General features: G+C 43.8%; 1 protein-coding gene across 1 annotated transcript in view; it reads left to right on the top strand.

Moving 5' to 3' along the window:
- dpp6a (dipeptidyl-peptidase 6a) overlaps nt 1–17,500 on the top strand; it is a 521,189-nt gene that overhangs the window by 499,730 nt on the left and 3,959 nt on the right. The window contains exons 19-24 of the mRNA XM_063206930.1: nt 3,511–3,609; nt 4,551–4,620; nt 8,921–9,115; nt 10,635–10,689; nt 12,294–12,393; nt 16,995–17,053. Coding sequence (XP_063063000.1) covers nt 3,511–3,609; nt 4,551–4,620; nt 8,921–9,115; nt 10,635–10,689; nt 12,294–12,393; nt 16,995–17,053 — 578 coding nt within the window. The remainder of the gene's footprint in view (nt 1–3,510; nt 3,610–4,550; nt 4,621–8,920; nt 9,116–10,634; nt 10,690–12,293; nt 12,394–16,994; nt 17,054–17,500) is intronic.

Consider the following 17,500-nt stretch of genomic DNA (forward strand, 5'->3'; position numbering starts at 1 on the left):
ACACTCCAGCTCAGCCTGATTAGATTATTCCACAACCCTCTATGCATACAGTACAGGCAAGAAGGGGAAGGTCACCTCTGTCAGTGTGTGTGTGTGTGTGTGTGTGTGTGTGTGTGTGTGTGTGTGTGTGTGTGTGTGTGTGTGTGTGTGTGTGTGTGTGTGTGTGTGTGTGTGTGTGTGTGTGTGTGTGTGTGTGTGTGTGTGTGTGTGTGTGTGTGTGTGTGTGTGTGTAGTAATTCACTTAGGTGCGCCCTGACACGGTGTAAACTAGCAGGACGTAGGCCCAGAGAGACTCCCAGCTGTCAGTCATAATGGAGTTACCGCTCTCCCTTACACCGCTGTCAATCACCTCTCCAGCAGGAACTTGGGGAAAAACAACTTTCATTCGCTTTCTTATTACCTTGTACATTAGTGACACTGTCGTAACGCAAGGCCTCCCTGCAAGCTACCAAGAATGGGCCCCCTAACGAAAAAAGAGAGCCCTGATATCATGTGGCCCGTTTCTTCAAGTCAAGGGCCCATGTGGGCCCCCCGCCTCGTATGGGCCCCCCTGCCTGGCGGGGGCTGCGGGGGTATACCCCTGATAAGTGACTTTACTGAATACTGTAGCTAATCTATCATCAGTTATCAGCTGATTCAGAGCAGGTTGTAAGAATTTTTTGGCATGCAGGGCCTTCCTATACTTTCAAAAGTGGTTCAAGAAAAAGACCCTGACACATTTTCCTTCTTTAACACTGGTGACTTTGCTGAGTATGCTGATATATCTTTCTTGAGTGTCATTACATACAATCATCTGATTCAGAGCTGATGGTATGGGAAAGGTGGCATGCATGGTCTTTTTTGATGAAAAACAATTTTCTAGACTGGTGACTTCACTGAGTACTGTACTGTAGCTGATCTATGGGTCTTGGGTGCTCATTACAGACCGCCTGATTCAGAGCGGATTGAATGAAATTCGTGGCATACAGGGCCAAAAATGTATAGTTCTATCAGGTTCTCAGCACCACAGATGGATGAGTTCTCTCCTTTATGCCTAAGCTCACATACAATGAGGGGCGTGGTCCTGTTTAGTTCCCTACTCTCCAATGTGTCTGCAGTGTAGAGAGTCTATACTAAACCATGTCGCTTCATGGAACCTAACATCAAAACAAACACCCTATGGGAGTCCTGTCCAATAACAGTCTCTTTGTTTTCTTAATTGTTGGCCCATTGCGTTCTCTCATTCCCTGCTATAGTTTTTCCTCCCTCATCTTGAGTCAGGGATAAAGGGGACGGAAGAGAAGTTCTGGAACTTTCTTGAGTGTGTGTCACCGTCTCCCACTGCATCAGTCTGGGCTGTGTACTGCACTGCAGGCAAAGACACAGCCAATGTCCTGAGGCCGCACACACACACACGCACAGACACACACGCACACACAGTCAGTATTGCGTTTGATTAAAAGTCATTCTCATCTCCTATATTTTTTGACATCATTACTTGAGTGACGGTGAACAAATGCTGTCGCAAGCACAGACCTCTTCAAACCTCTTGTCACAAGCACAACCCTCTATCCTCATTTACATATAGGCCTACAGTACACGCACCTTATGCAGGCGGCGCCTCATCACAAGGTCGCATCTTCAGATTCATTCAACACTGCGCTGTTTCCATTAGCAAGCACATGCTTGGACCTATTTTTTCTCCCTTACTTTACCCCGGTGTTTCTCAAAGTGGGGCGCAAGCTTGTGACATCTGATTTTGAGGGGTTTTTTCCCCCAAGGAAATTATTTCCTGTCTCGCCAATAAGCAATACATTTTAAGCCCTCACCAACATTATATTATAAATTGTCATGAATTTGAAGAGCATAGGAAATGAACACACGTCCCCAACGCAGCGATCGTAAAATCAGTTGGGCGAGTACTGCTGTTGCTTGGGGGGGCTCGGAAGCATCCAGATCCGCCGAAGGGGGGAATGATGGGAAAAGTTTGAGAATCACTGCTTTACCCTAATATTTTTCTATCTCGCGATACAGTGGCATGTCTGCTCCCGTCTCTTCCCACCTGTCTCATCTAGAGTGCACTCTCGCCCACTCTAACCAGCCCTCATGAGGGCCATGTGTTTGCCATTGACAGGCTCTTTGAACAGCAAGCGGGTGAAGCATGTTGGTCCTCTATTGTTGTTTATAATGTTCAGACTGAGAAATGGAAAAGGGCTTAGCTTCTTTCACATTTGCTACGTGTACATGATGTTTTTGAATCGGATCTAATAGATCGGATTTAAGTAGATCGGATTAAGAGTTATTTTGCGACGTGTATACATGGCAATTTCACTTAAATGCGATTAAACGTCTGGGGAAAATAAAGCATTGCGATTGGACTGAGGACGCACGTGCTGAGTGAGCCAAATAAGGCGTGGGGGCGTGGTCGCCAAACCTCCGGGGAACTACTGGGACACAAGCTTATCTTCAGCCCGAAAATGAATTCCCTCAGTGGACTCAAGGCTGGTAAAATCCCCTTTGGGTCTGGTTCTTTCAAATGCTAGTTAGCACCCTCCTAGCTTAGAAAAACGAACTGGTGAAAGGGTGATGTGGAGTAACTTTGTTGTGCTTAATTACTTCGTGGGGCACTTTTACATCAATATATGGAAGCCACAACATTTATAGTCGCTTAGGGACTTTAAATTAAGCAAAACTTTCATGTGAAAATCAACAGGAAGTGCCGCCATCTTTTTCTCACTGACAAAGAGCACGGGCTCTTGGCGCCATCGTGTGGTCAACGAGCATGCGTGGAACGACCGGATTTATTCTAATTCTGATTAAAAGGTTACATGACAGAGGAACGTGTTTAATCGGATTTAAAAGAGGAATAAACCACCCACTTTAATCGGACTTAAGTTTAAATCGGAATAAACTTAAATCCTGTTCGGTAAGTGTTTACATGATGTTTTTAAAGTGGAATTAAGTTTTAATGAGATTTAAAGTGAGTTAAATCGGATTTAAATGCCTCATGTAAACGTACCACATTGACAAGAAAAGGTAGTTGAGGTGTGTGTGTGTGTGTGTGTGTGTGTGTGTGTGTGTGTGTGTGTGTGTGTGTGTGTGTGTGTGTGTGTGTGTGTGTGTGTGTGTGTGTGTGTGTGTGTGTGTGTGTGTGTGTGTGTGAGTACATGTGTGCGTGCGGGCAGGCATGCATACATGTGTGTGTGCATGAAGACAGACGTATGTGCGTGTGTCCGTGTATGCGTGCATGCATACATGCAGAGACAGAGACAGAGAGAGAGAGAGAGAGAGAGAGAAAGAAAGAGAGGGAGAGAAAACTTTGAGAAAGTCTGAATGCTTGTCAAAGTCATAAAGAGCCCATAGCAGCTCTTTACAGCTCCTTTCTCCTCTTTGTCCTCCTCGTCCAAAAGATGTTTTTTGGCTGTTGCTATGACTAAGTCCCTTTAAGCCATATTGATTGGGTACACGCGTGAGTCAAGCAGCTCAGGGCATTCAGGGAATTTGTCACATTTGTTTTGTCTCTCTCGGCAGAGGTGTACGACCTTGAGACGAACCAGGAACTGCAGAGCAAGCTGGAGGATATGCAGATGCCCAAGGTGGAGTACAGAGAAGTGGAGCTGGAAGGCTACGGTACGTATTCAACACTCCCACATCCCTCTGCATGTTACCAGAAGATATTCCAAAAACAAAGTTGATGAATCACCGCATATTGGCGGTCTTTTTTTAGTGAACAGCATGTTTCGCCCATGCTTTGCCAGGTTCTTTTATTAAGTATATTGTTCATCTAGGATTTAATTTCAAGGCAGTTGTGCTTGATCCCTAGACATGATTTGGATTTCTGTTAAAGGAACACTGTGCAGGAAATGGTCAAAAAAGGTACTGCAACTATGCTGCTCATTGACACTGGGCTGCCTATTGCCAAATTTGATCTTTTCATGAAAGTTTACAAAGTAATGAAATAATATTTTCTAGTATGGCCCAAGTACAGTCAGTTTTACAGCTAAAAATGACTATTTCTAGAAATTCAAAATGGCCGACCATGGAGAAGATCCCCCTTTTCATGTATGAAAAGTGCAATTTTTCGAGTCATAATGAACACTTTGAATTTGATGGTGGCGGTAAATATTAATGAAAAAGGTAACATTAGTGAATGGGTAGCATGGATTCTGGACATAAACAACAAAAAATCCTGCACAGTGTTCCTTTAAGTGTTAGGCACCTTATTTGAAGTAATATACAGGTATAGTCCACAACACAAATAGCCTCATTATACTGTAATCTATAGAGCTTATTCGTTCATGATGTATATGCAACACGAATTTCAGGGGGAAAATGAATACATACGGTATATACGTACATGTATGGCATAGACATTGTTAAAAAATATAGAGATTGATGCACAGCACGTGACACATACATTATCCACCTTAAAGTTTGAATAAAATAACTGAGGTGCTTCCAAAATATTTTCCAATTCCTTTTGAAACCATGTGACGTGACAAAAAAAACAGTTCAAAAACCAACGGTGGCGATAGTATCTGTAATTTGGTGTATTTTTGTTTTGTTTTCAGCTCTTACGATGCAGATCGTCAAGCCCGCAGGCTTTGTAAACACGGGCCATTACCCACTGCTCTTGTTTGTGTAAGTATATGAAATAATGTCTCCCTAAATGCCCCACGGTTACTTTTACCTCTCTCTCTCTCTCTCTCTCTCTCTCTCTCTCTCTCTCTCTCTCTCCATCTAGGTATGCTCCATGTGTAGCTTTCTTTGTGTGTGTGTGTGTGTGTGTGTGTGTGTGCCCGTGCCCGTGCCCGTGCCCATGTGTGTGCCCGTGTCTGTCTGTTTGTCTGTCTCTATTCTTTATGTCTAGTGTATATAAATGTGCTTACCTATATACTGTATATAGACTCTCCTGTCTGCCTGTCTGCGTCTCTACCAGAAAGCCTATTCATCCATCTGTGTGTTGAGATATCCACTTGTCCTCAATGAATTTTGCCTCCTGCTATGTCTTGAAACGACACCACTTCCACTATGTGTCCGTGCTGCCTGCCTCGCCCTGCCTCCTCCTTACTTACTGCAGTCAGACTCGCAGTGTGTGTGTGTGTGTGTGTGTGTGTGTGTGTGTGTGTGTGTGTGTGTGTGTGTGTCTGTGTCTGTGTGTGTGTGTGTGTGTGTGTGTGTGTGTGTGTGTGTGTGTGTGTGTGTGTGTGTGTGTGTGTGTGTGTCTGTGTGTGTCTGTGTCTGTGTGTGTGTGTCTGTGCCGCCTGCCTCCTGCCTCGCCCTGCCTCCTCCTTACTGCCTTACACCACCTCTGCCACTGTGTGTCTGTGCTGCCTGCCTCGCCCTGCCTCCTGCCTCGCCCTGCCTCCTGCCTCGTCCTGCCTCCTCCTTCCTGCCTTACACCACCTCTGCCAATGTGTGTCTGTGGTGCCTGCCTCGCCCTGCCTCCTCCTTACTTACTGCAGTCAGGCTCACAGTGTGTGTGTGTGTGTGTGTGTGTGTGTGTGTGTGTGTGTGTGTGTGTGTGTGTGTGTGTGTGTGTGTGTGTGTGTGTGTGTGTGTGTGTGTGTGTGTGTGTGTGTGTGTGTGTGTGTGTGTGTGTGTGTGTGTGTGTGTCTGTGGTGCCTGCCTCGCCCTGCCTCCTCCTTACTTACTGCAGTCACTACCACAGTCCAGTCAGACTCGCAGGTGGAGTCAGACTCGCGGCCCACCCAGCAGCCAGCAGCTCCACACCTCATCAAGGGGGCATAATCGCACCCAGACACGGGCCGTAATCAGGCACATTAATCTAGCCCCGAGACAGGGATCACACTCCCTGAGTTGTCATTACCGCCGTGGAAGAAAATGAGTGTGCCACCCCCCTTTCACCTTGTCTTAATTAATACGGCCTCTCTCTCTCTCTCTCTCTCTCTCTTTCCCACTCGTCCTCTCTTTCTCTCTCTCTCTCTCTTATCTGCTATCTCGGTATCACACACACGCGTGCGTGTGTGGCCGGGTGCACACACACACACACACACACACACACACACACACACACACACACACACACACACACACACACACACACACACACACACACACACACACACACACACCATCGCAGGCTGCTTATGGCTGAAGATAGATGAGGAGTGTGTGTGTGTGTGTGTGTGTGTGTGTGTGTGTGTGTGTGTGTGTGTGTGTGTGTGTGTGTGTGTGTGTGTGTGTGTGTGTGTGTGTGTGTGTGTGTGTGTGTGTGTGTGTGTGTGTGTGTGTGTGTGTGTGTGTGTGTGTGTGTGTGTGTGTGCAGGCGCGCCCGCGATTGCACTTGTGTAGGGAATAAAAGAGACAGAGAGAAAGATAGCATCTCATCCTGTACCTTGTTTGATGTACAATCATCTCAGTATTTCAGCATTTGCCATCACTTGTACTCTGGCTGACATGACAGATTAGGCCCATCTATTCCAGTATTATTCCTCTCTGCTCTGATACAGCACACAAATGTAAACTCTCAAATCTCTTGATCTACCGTGGTCTTGTTTCCCTTTTTCTTACGTACCAACAAACAACATAAAATACATACATACACACATACATAAATATTGGTGGGGAATCTTCCAAATTCCAAAACAGACCATGCGTCAATCTATATGCAGTATACAGTACAGTATAGCAACGATTTTAGTGCAGCAGAACAAATAAAGCTCAAAGTTGTTGGTGCAAACATGCCCGCTATCACTTTTTTAGGCAATGTAATGAAACCCTGAAGTACTATATGGGGGTGATCCATATCCCATTGATATTCCAGATGCATTCTGTTCGTGTAAACACATTGATATACAGTGCATAAGTGATAACCCAAATGTGATTATAAGATTTATGGTCTCATCTTTCTAGGGCTTACGTTTCCTAAAGATTTCATATAATTTAACCTGAACTTGCTAGCTATAAATACAACCCCAAAGCTCCAATGCCTCAACTTAGTTGTTGACTCTACTACTGTATATATTAGCCTTTGAGCTCATCCCCCATAACCAATTGGAGGAGAGCAACAGCAGTACAAGTGAGTTAAACATTGATCAGGTCGAATGGTTGAGTATTTTATACATCAGTGGCCCAGAAGATATCTGTTGCACTATTTGGATATCAGTGCTTCTGGCCAATTAGATGTAAGACTTAAACATCTAACCAAGTTGCAAGGTGTACGTATGTATTTAAAGAGAAAAACTTTGACATTAAACATGTATATAACTATACATTTATTGTAATCAGATTATTCTGCTCTTTGAAAGGGTGAATATGTATGTTTTCCACACTAAATACACATTTCAATTTTCAAATCACAAAGATAGTAGTTATGACCTTTTTGAGTGTCAGCAGGTGTCATTGCATAGGTACATTGCATGACTACCTCCTACGAAAAAATAATATGCCCATGTGCAGTCAATTAAAGCGATTTAAGGCTATCAGGAGTTGTGCACTGCTTCCATATGCTCCTACAGTGTGTGTCTCCGTACTCTGAAGGCCACAGACATACAGAGTGGTGTGTGACTGTATTAAGCCCTATTCCGACGGGACTAGTTTAATGGGAGGACCTGAGGTAAAGTAATAATAACCGGGAAATTTAATCCCGTCCGAACGTGCCAGTCCGGTAAAGATAGCGGAGTATGTCAGGTAAACTTCACCGCAAGTTTTACCTCCTGTAAAAGGGTCCGGAAGAATAACCCTTGGTGATACTAATCCCGTCCCAATGCGACTCTATGTAAAGATGTCACACAATATATCCAATCTCTCCGGGCTTGCAAACATTACAGCCTTGTAGTAAACCGTTAGTTTTATTTTAGGGAGTTGTTCCAAGCTGTGTTCACTGTCAAAATCAGACAGCATGGTCAAACGCACTCTCCAAATGAATGGACGCGCATTAAGACGCATTAGAATGGATTTTGACGGGTTAGTAAACCAACAGACATTTATTAGAAGTGTTCCACGGGACCAAATGCCTCCATGGATGCGCAATAATGTGCTCAAAGATCAGTAATATGTTGTGGAGTTGGCACGCACATGACGACAAGTGCAGTCACAACTGTGCATGATGAGTAACCCCTCCTACTTTCTGTTCGTCTACTGAGATATTCAATCCAGTCCGAATCGGCCATTTCTTTTACCAACGTCCTGAGATAAAAAACACTTTACCCCATGTCCATACATAAAACTAGTCCTGTCGGAATAGGGCTTTAGTGTCAGCCACACACAGTGTAGTGCAGCATGTAGCCAGGGGATCTAGCCTGACAATGGTGACAGGGGACGATAGGTACTGCTGTCTCCACAACACTATGATGTTGTTTACTTCACCTGTTATACCTCCAAAGGTTTACCTCTCTCTCAATGTCTCTCTTTACCACTCCTCACTCTTGACTGTGTTTTGCACGATATAATCCTTAATTTAGAATCATTCCCTCTCTCTCTCTTTCTGCTTTTTATGTGTTCTTATGGCTTTATTTTTGTGAAACACATTAACCCATTGTGGCAGGATGCGGCATATACGCAACATTGACCCAGGCACCTGAAGCTGCATGAGCGCAGCATTCAGGCTCATGAGATTTGAGATTTTTTTATTATGCACAATGAGGGTCTTAGCTTTCAAATGCAACCTATTTCCTGGTTTTATGTGCTTCGGAGGCTGTGATATTTAAGTTTTTATAGGTTGAGGGCAACTTTCCCCAAAAAGGACAAAGGCACTTAGCAGACATTTTCGCTGGAGCCTTAGGCATCTGTGGGTTAAAGCGCCTCTGGGTATATAAAGTGCACTACCCAAATAAACTCATCTTGCCTCTCTCTCTCTCTCTCTCTCTCTCTCTCTCTCTCTCTCTCTCTCTCTCTCTCTCTCTCTCTCTCTCTCTCTCTCTCTCTCTCTCTCTCTCTCTCTCTCTCTTCCCCTCCCTCCCTCCCTATCCCTCTGTAGTGACGGGACGCCGGGTGGCCAGGTGGTGTCGGAGCAGTTCCAGGTGGACTGGACCACGGCGCTGGTCAGTAGTTTCGGGGCCATAGTGATGCGCTTTGACGGGCGGGGCAGCGGTTTCCATGGCACCGACCTGCTGCACAAGGTCCAGCACCAACTGGGCATGTACGAGGAGAAGGACCAGCTGCACGCACTCAGGTGGACATATCATACTCATACAGAGATGGATGGATGGATGGAGGGAGGGAGGAAAAGAGATGGATGGATGGATGAATGTATGGATGGATGGATGGATGGATGGATGGATGGATGGATGGATGGATGGATGGATGGATGATGAAGGACCAAATGCAAGCACTCAGGTGGACATATCATACTCATACAGAGATGGATGGATGGATGGATGGATGGATGGATGGATGGATGGATGGATGGATGGATGGATGGAGGGAGGAAAAGGGATGGATGGATGGATGGATGGATGGATGGATGATGAAGGACCAAATGCAAGCACTCAGGTGGACATATCATACTCATACAGAGATGGATGGATGGATGGATGATGGATGGAGGGAGGAAAAGGGATGGATGGATGGATGGATGGATGGATGGATGGATGGATGGATGGATGGATGGATGGATGGATGGATGGATGGATGGATGCATGGACTAGCTGCCGGCTCTGAGATTACATTACATTGCATTTGGTAGACGCTTTTTAACCAAAGTGACTTCATGAGGTTTCTTCCTGACTACAGGGGGTCTTTTTTCTCAGACCTCACTGAGCTTTTTTTTTCCCCTCACAAACTATGAATCAAGCGAAAGGGAGTTTTTCCTCACCCCTGATGCCACCAGGGGCCGCACCTGAGCGCCCACTCTCTGTGTGACTATCTATGACTTATGATAGGCCCAGCCACTATGGACCTTACACATCTAAGAATCCTGGTCCTAACCTACGTTGACCTTATGACTCTACATTCTCTGTCTATCTCTTCTTCCTCTGCCTTCCTGCTTTTTCTGCCTCTCCTCTATACCTCTCCTTTTAAATCTATCTCTAACAATGTTTTTTCCCATTTGTTAAGCACTTTGAGTTACATGCCTTGTATGACACAGTGCTATACAAATACAATTATTATTATTATTATTATTATATTCAAATCAATGACATAATCATAGTCAACAACACTTGTAGATACAAAGTCCACTGGAAATATACAAAACAACAAGTGCATATGTTAATTAGGGCTAGTTTGTTTTAAGTACATTAGCACTGGATTAAGTAGAGTATACACATACATATACACAACATGCCATGTAGTCATGTAGGACTGGGGCAGCTCAAGTATTAGTGCCGTAGATAGTCACGAAAGAGAAGAGTCTTTATTTGGTTCTTGAAGATGGGACACTTATGTAGAGATGGAGAAATGCATGGTGAGATGGAGGGATGGAGAGATGGCTAGATGCATGGAGTGGTGAATGGATGGTTTGGTTTGTTGATATACTTTGATTATTTAGTCAGTTAAAGCATTTCTCAAGCTTTATGACTTGATAGATGGGCGGATGAGAATATGGATGGATAGACAAGTACATACATGTGAATGGATGGACGGTTGCCATTCACATACTGCAATGCCACCCTGTTTATGTCCTTGGTTAATGGAAAATAATCAGTGTTTTAACAGCTTTTCATGACTGTCTGTCTGCCTTTCCTTTCCAGCATAATATCGAAAGAGCCATATATTGACAACACAAGGATTGGCGTTTTTGGTGAGGTACGTTCTTCAATGTGAATTAATTTGTTCAGTATTTATTCCACAAATATCATCTTAAAGCTATAAGTCCCAGAGCCTCAGAGCCAGTCCAGGAGGTCCAAGAGAGAATGAACTGCCCATCTTTCCCCCGTCACTCAGTTGCGGGGAAAAAAACCCTTACATCAAAACAGGTTAAAAATTGATGGACAGGTTTGTGGGGAGCAATATATTTACATCCCAGGGGGGCTCTCTGTTCCTTAATCCACTCTTTAGTATGTTATACACCATACAGCATACAAAATCAACTGCAGGTGCTGTGGATGTGTAGCAGGGTTGGACTGGAAGAAAAAATCTGGCCGGGCATTTACAGAAAAGGCCAGTCCACCAGGCATTGACAGAAACAATGAAGCCTGTGTGAAGCCATGTGAGTTATCTATTATCAGCTAAATTCACCACAACGGCCAGAATCATTTATTTATATCTGGCTGTTATAGACAGGCCCACCGCAGCACGCATGAGGACTGATACCATTGCAGGGAGGTTCATCGTCAGTCCACTGGGCATGTGCCCTGTATGTCCTATAGCCAATCCAGCCATGATGTGTGTAGTAACCAAGCAGCCTAGTACCAACCAATACTGTGAACTCCCCGTCACACCCGAGTCACACTGCTCTCGGCAGCGCAGAACAAATCACGTCAGAGTGAGGAGCGTTTTAACTGCGCTGCCGTCAGAATCTCATTTCCACTTCCGTCAAACTGAATTAACTTTTAATGGGAATTCTCTCTTTTTTTCACTTTGCTTTTGCATTTATAGTCGCGCAAGGCCTCCTGACAGAAGCTGTATGTGTAAATCCTGCAGTGAAATGTAGAAAAGCTCTGTCCATTAAAATAATCCAGCCTAAAGCCCTTGCGGGCCTACACTATGAGACTCACTTGCTCTGGAATTCAGCATTCCTACGCAACTTCAACACACCTCTCTCACTCTGGTGTGGAGGCACCAATCAATGTGTGCGTGTGCGTGTGCGTGTGCGTGTGCGTGTGCGTGTGCGTGTGTGTGTGTGTGTGTCCTTGTAGAGAGAGAGAGAGAGAGAGAGAGAGAGAGAGAGAGAGAGAGAGAGAGAGAGAGAGAGAGAGAGAGAGAGAGAGAGCAGGCTGGCATGTGCACATGTGTGTATGTGTGTATGTGTTTGGAGATGAAAGATAGGTGGAAAGGACTGAGAGGGCATGTGTACCAACCGTAGGTGCATTCAAGCAGCACTGTGATCTAGAGTCTATTTTCTGAGGTGCTGTATTTCCTAGATGAACATGGTTTGAAATCAGTGGTTGTGTGTGCGTGTGTGTGTGTGTGTGTGTGTGTGTGTGTGTGTGTGTGTGTGTGTGTGTGTGTGTGTGTGTGTGTGTGTGTGTGTGTGTGTGTGTGTGTGTGTGTGTGTGTGTGTGTGTGTGTGTGTGTCCGCTTCCCTTTCCCTCTCTCTGCCTCTCTGTCAATCTCTCTCTCTCTCTCTCTCTCTCTCTCTCTCTCTCTCTCTCTCTCTCTCTCTCTCTCTCTCTCTCTCTCTCTCTCGCTGTGTGTGTCTGCGCGTGCACCTGTATGCGTGCATGTGTGTGTGTGTGTGTGTTTTGCAGGTGTACGGGGGATACATCACTAGTCTACTCCTCAGTTCAGAGATGTCGCCACTGAAGTGTGGAGCAGCACTATCTCCCATCACTGACTTCGAGTTATACGGTACGATGGCCCACACAAGGCAGCACAGTTTAACTGTGTGCTCGTGTGTGTGTGTGTGTGTGTGTGTGTGTGTGTGTGTGTGTGTGTGTGTGTGTGTGTGTGTGTGTGTGTGTGTGTGTGTGTGTGTGTGTGTGTGTGTGTGTGTGTCTGTCTGTCTGTGTCTGTGTCTGTGTCTGTGTCTGTGTGCGTGTGTGCGCAAGTGTGTGTGAGCAAACGTTACACAAGGCCATCTGTGAGAGAGTGTGTGAAAGAGGGGAAAAGACAGACAGACAAAAGGAGAGAAAAATAGATAAAATGGTAGACAGAGAGGGAATTGAAATAGAAAGGAAAAGAGAGTCTACGACTACACCTGTGCACGTGTTTGCTTATCAGACTCGACCAAAAATGGATGGAGATACAGACAAAAGACAGAGGAAAGTGACAAATGCAGCTTAAATGAAAGAATTTAAGAAGAAGAGGACAAATGAACAAAGATACCCTGATTAAGCTGTAGATGAACTCGAAAGGATAGAGAGAGATACAGATGAGGAAAGACAGACACACAGAGAGGCAGGCATGCAGACAGACAGAAAGACACAGAAAGACAGACAGGCATTCAGACAGGTAGAAAGTTGGGCTGCTCAATTATGAGAAAAATCAATGTCACGATTATTTCAGTCAATATTGATATCACGATTTTTTTAGACAATATTGCTTTATTGTGCTAAACAAGTCACAATCTTCCCTCCTTTCAGCAGTGTGAGTAGGGGGGCATAGAGAAACACACAGTGGTCTTCTGCATGAGTGTTGGTTAGAACGTCTGCTCTGCACTGACAATGGCTTAAGTGGAGGGGAATGTATTGTGCTTAGCGTAACCTAGATTTTGGCAGTATAGACAAATGTCAAAAATATTGTTTCAACTCGATATTATGAAATTTGATATTGTTCGACAGCAATATTGAGATCACAATATAAATTCGATATATTGCACAGCCCTAGTAGGAGGGTAGCTAGAGATGCAAGCAAGCAGAGAGAGACAGAAAGACACAGAGGCTGAGCCAGAGAGGAACACATAAACAAGGGTATCAACTAGACAGACTGACATCTCCTCTGGTGGAGCTTTGGTGTGAGGGGCTGGAGGAGCTGCAATTATTTATAGATCAGACTCTTGACATGCTACACCAGGAGTAAACATCTCACACACATACTCCCACACACACACCCCATGTCATTCACTACTGACACTTCTGAGCCATGAGAATGGGATGAGAGAGAGAGAGAGAGAGTGTGTGTGTGCGTCCGTGCGTGCGTACATGTGTATCAGTGCACATTTGGATTGTGAGCATGAATTCAATATGTGTGTGTGTCTTACTTCTCTATGTGTGTCTGTCTATCTATATTCTTGTTTTTATGTGTCTGTCTTTTTGTGTGTGTGGGGCTGAAAAATTAACTATAACATGCTGTGTGGCTAATGCTTAAAATGTGTTTGAGTTTTCACACCAGGGGTAAGGTGAACTCAATGTTAAGAGTAATGTGTGCAGTGTGCAGGCTAAGTAGTATATGTATAGATAAGTATACAGTCCCAAGAAAAAGTTTGTACACCCTTTGAAATTTCTTACCTTTCTGTTAAAATTGGTCATAAAACATGGTCTGATCTTCCCGGAAATCACAAGAAGGAACAACCAGAGTCTGCTTTAGCTAATTCAACCCAAACATTTACAAGTTTTCATATTTTCATTGGCCATAAGATGTAAACATTCACAGGACAGCAAGGCATAAGTAAGTACACCCTAGCATTCAATAGGTTTTAACCCTAAATTAGTCGCAATAACCTCAACCAGATGTTTCCTGTAGTTGCAGATCAGATTAACAAAACAATCTGGATGTATCTGGTCTCCCTCTTCTTTAGAAAACTGCCTCTCGTCAGCAAGTTTTGTGGGATGTCTGGAGTGCATAGCTTTCTTGACTTCATGCCATATAATCTCAATTGTTTTTGTCAGGGCTTTGACTGGGCTATTTCAGAATGTGTATTTCATTATTATGAAGCCATTCTAAAGTCGATTTGCTTCTAAAGTATGGGTTGTTGTCACATTTCAGGACCCATACTCTTGTGTGCTTCAACTGTGTGACAGACTTCCTCACGTTTTTTTCTGTAAAATATCACAATAAATTTGAGTTCATTGTTCCACTGATAATAGCAAACTGTCAAGGGCCTGAGACAGCAAGGAAGCCGCATATAATGATGCTTCCGCCACCATACTCAGAAGAGGAGATGTAACCAAGAATAGCTAAAAATGGGATTCATTCTGCCAATCTAAAATTAATGGGGTTTCTGACCAAAAAAATATTGCTGCACCTTTGAGGTTTGCGAAAAAGCATTTATATGCTTCATAGAATTACTGCAAAATATTCTGTAGACCAACGTTGAAACCAAAGTTGAATTGTTCAGGGGAACACACAATGTCATGTTTGGAGGAGAACTGGAGAACCACACCTTCACCAAAACATCATCTCCACCTTTGAGTATGGTGGCGGGAGCATCATTATACGCGGCTACCTTCCTGCCTCAGGCCCTTTTCAGTTTGCTATTATCAGTGGAACAATGAACTCAGAAGTTTATCGAGATATTTTACAGAAAAAAGTGAGATAGTCTGGCACACAGTTGAAGCACACAAGAGTATGGGTGCTGAAATGTGACAGCAACCCATACTTTAGAAGCAAATCGACTTTAGAATGGCTTCATAATAATGAAATACACATTCTGGAATAGCCCAGTCAAAGCCCTGACAAAAAACAATTGAGATTATATGGCATGAAGTCAAGAAAGCTATGCACTCCAGACATCCCACAAAACTTGCTGACGAGAGGCAGTTTTCTAAAGAAGAGGGAGACCAGATACATCCAGATTGTTTTGTTAATCTGATCTGCAACTACAGGAAACATCTGGTTGAGGTAATTGCGACTAATTTAGGGTTAAAACCTATTGAATGCTAGGGTGTACTTACTTATGCCTTGCTGTCCTGTGAATGTTTACATCTTATGGCCAATGAAAATATGAAAACTTGTAAATGTTTGGGTTGAATTAGCTAAAGCAGACTCTGGTTGTTCCTTCTTGTGATTTCCGGGAAGATCAGACCATGTTTTATGACCAATTTTAACAGAAAGGTAAGAAATTTCAAAGGGTGTACAAACTTTTTCTTGGGACTGTATGTATATGCTGGCCATTATCCAATGCAAACATAGTCAGAGACACTTAACATATTTAAACTAGATGGCCTCGATTAGCCAATCTCTGTAATGTTATATGTTACACAAATGTTTGCAGAGGGCTCCTGGTCATCAAACAAAGTCTGGAATGTCATGACAGCAGAGGCTTGATGGCTCATTCTGTTTTACTTTAAAGTCAAACATGATGCTAGAAGACCTCAGACTGCTCTGAATAGGTTTTGTAAATGGTTATTGTATTCTTATTGAAGACATCTTTACACAGCTGACATGTTTGCTCTCTATATTGCTGAATGCACCCATCTGAAATCCTGGTAACATGCTGTTCAATGACCATTGTGTTGTCAATGGCGATGGGCTTTCGTATCCCGCCTCAAAAAGTATAGTCTGTTCCTTATTATCATGACTTATCAACAGTACGCTACTATGAGTTTGAGTTAACCCTATTTACTGTAGCATTTCTGCAAGTTTTTGTATCATTTGTATAATATTCCATATACTCAATAGACTAGCTCTGAATGTGAAATCCGACACAGTTGGCCGTTTATATAACACTGTATAGCTATATTATTATGTATTGGAAAACGTAGCAGTATAAGACCTTGAGCTGCATGTTGTATGGAAGAATTGTGCGATAGAAATACAGTACAGCGTTGCATAATGTTGTCCAAGGCAGCACTCACGGCACAAGCTCCTTCAGTGTGATGCAAGAAGCCTCTCCTATTCACTGTGGGTTTGCGTCACTCTGTCTGGCCTTATTCCACAAGACCTGACCAAATCCCAGTGTATTATCCCATAGGCTACATATTTTGGCAAGTAGATGTACGTAGGTATATGGCATATCATTACTTGAATTCACCTGAATGATACATTCCATTATGTCTTCAGAGGGCTTGTAATGAAACCATTTCGCTCTATGATCACATGCATATGTGAAGAGACACACATATGCACATGCACGAAGAACATGTGCACACATGTACGAACGCACACAACACACTCTCTCACACAGACACACTCTCTCACACAGACACACACACACTCGTGCGCGCATGCACGCACACATACTTGCCACAGTATGTATTGTATTTCATCAGAGCTGATACATTATGCACTGTGCTAAAGGTAGAGGAGTTCATCCATAGATACTGATTGAGGTCTGTGACCTGAATATGATATGATGTTTAAGATATGCATGAATGCTGAGATATTATCAAATAGTCAATTTACACTTTTGACTTTCTTTCTTTCATTCTTTCATTCTTTCTTTCTTTATGTCTTTTCTTCTTTGTTTCTTTCTCTCTCTCTCTCTCTCTCTCTCTCTCTCTCTCTCTCTCTCTCTCTCTCTCTCTCTCTCTCTCTCTCTCTCTCTCTCTCTCTCTTTTCTCCATCCACAGCCTCTGCGTTCTCAGAGAGATACCTGGGCTTACCCAAGCCAGACAGGAGAGCCTATGAGGTACAGTAGTCCCCCTCATCGCTCTGTGTCTCCCTAATACTTGTCGCCTTTCTGTGTCTCCAATAGTATTTCCAATGCGACTTACTCCTCACCTCCCTAATATATGTCTGTAGCCTGATTATCATTGACTTTCAAATCTCTTTGAGACTTGGTCTGACCAAGAGCAACATTAACATTTCCCAAACGGCATGGTTGACCCACTTCCCTTGGTTTGCTACTGGTTATTTGCTTCCCGACAAAGTGGGAGGAGTTCCCAATTTTTCTGGAGCTTAGAAACGATATTTGTATTCATCCTGGCCTGACTAAAAGCAAAGCTGAAGGTGTTGCGTCACTAGGAGGGTGAAGCCTGGCTAATATGTCTTTGCTGTGCCTGTGTATGTGTCTACAGCTCGTAATTTGTAGCTCTATTTTGTAATTGTATGCATACGTATGACAAATGAAACTCCT

This window comes from Engraulis encrasicolus, chromosome 9 (genome assembly GCF_034702125.1).
Source record: "Engraulis encrasicolus isolate BLACKSEA-1 chromosome 9, IST_EnEncr_1.0, whole genome shotgun sequence".
NCBI lineage: Eukaryota > Metazoa > Chordata > Actinopteri > Clupeiformes > Engraulidae > Engraulis > Engraulis encrasicolus.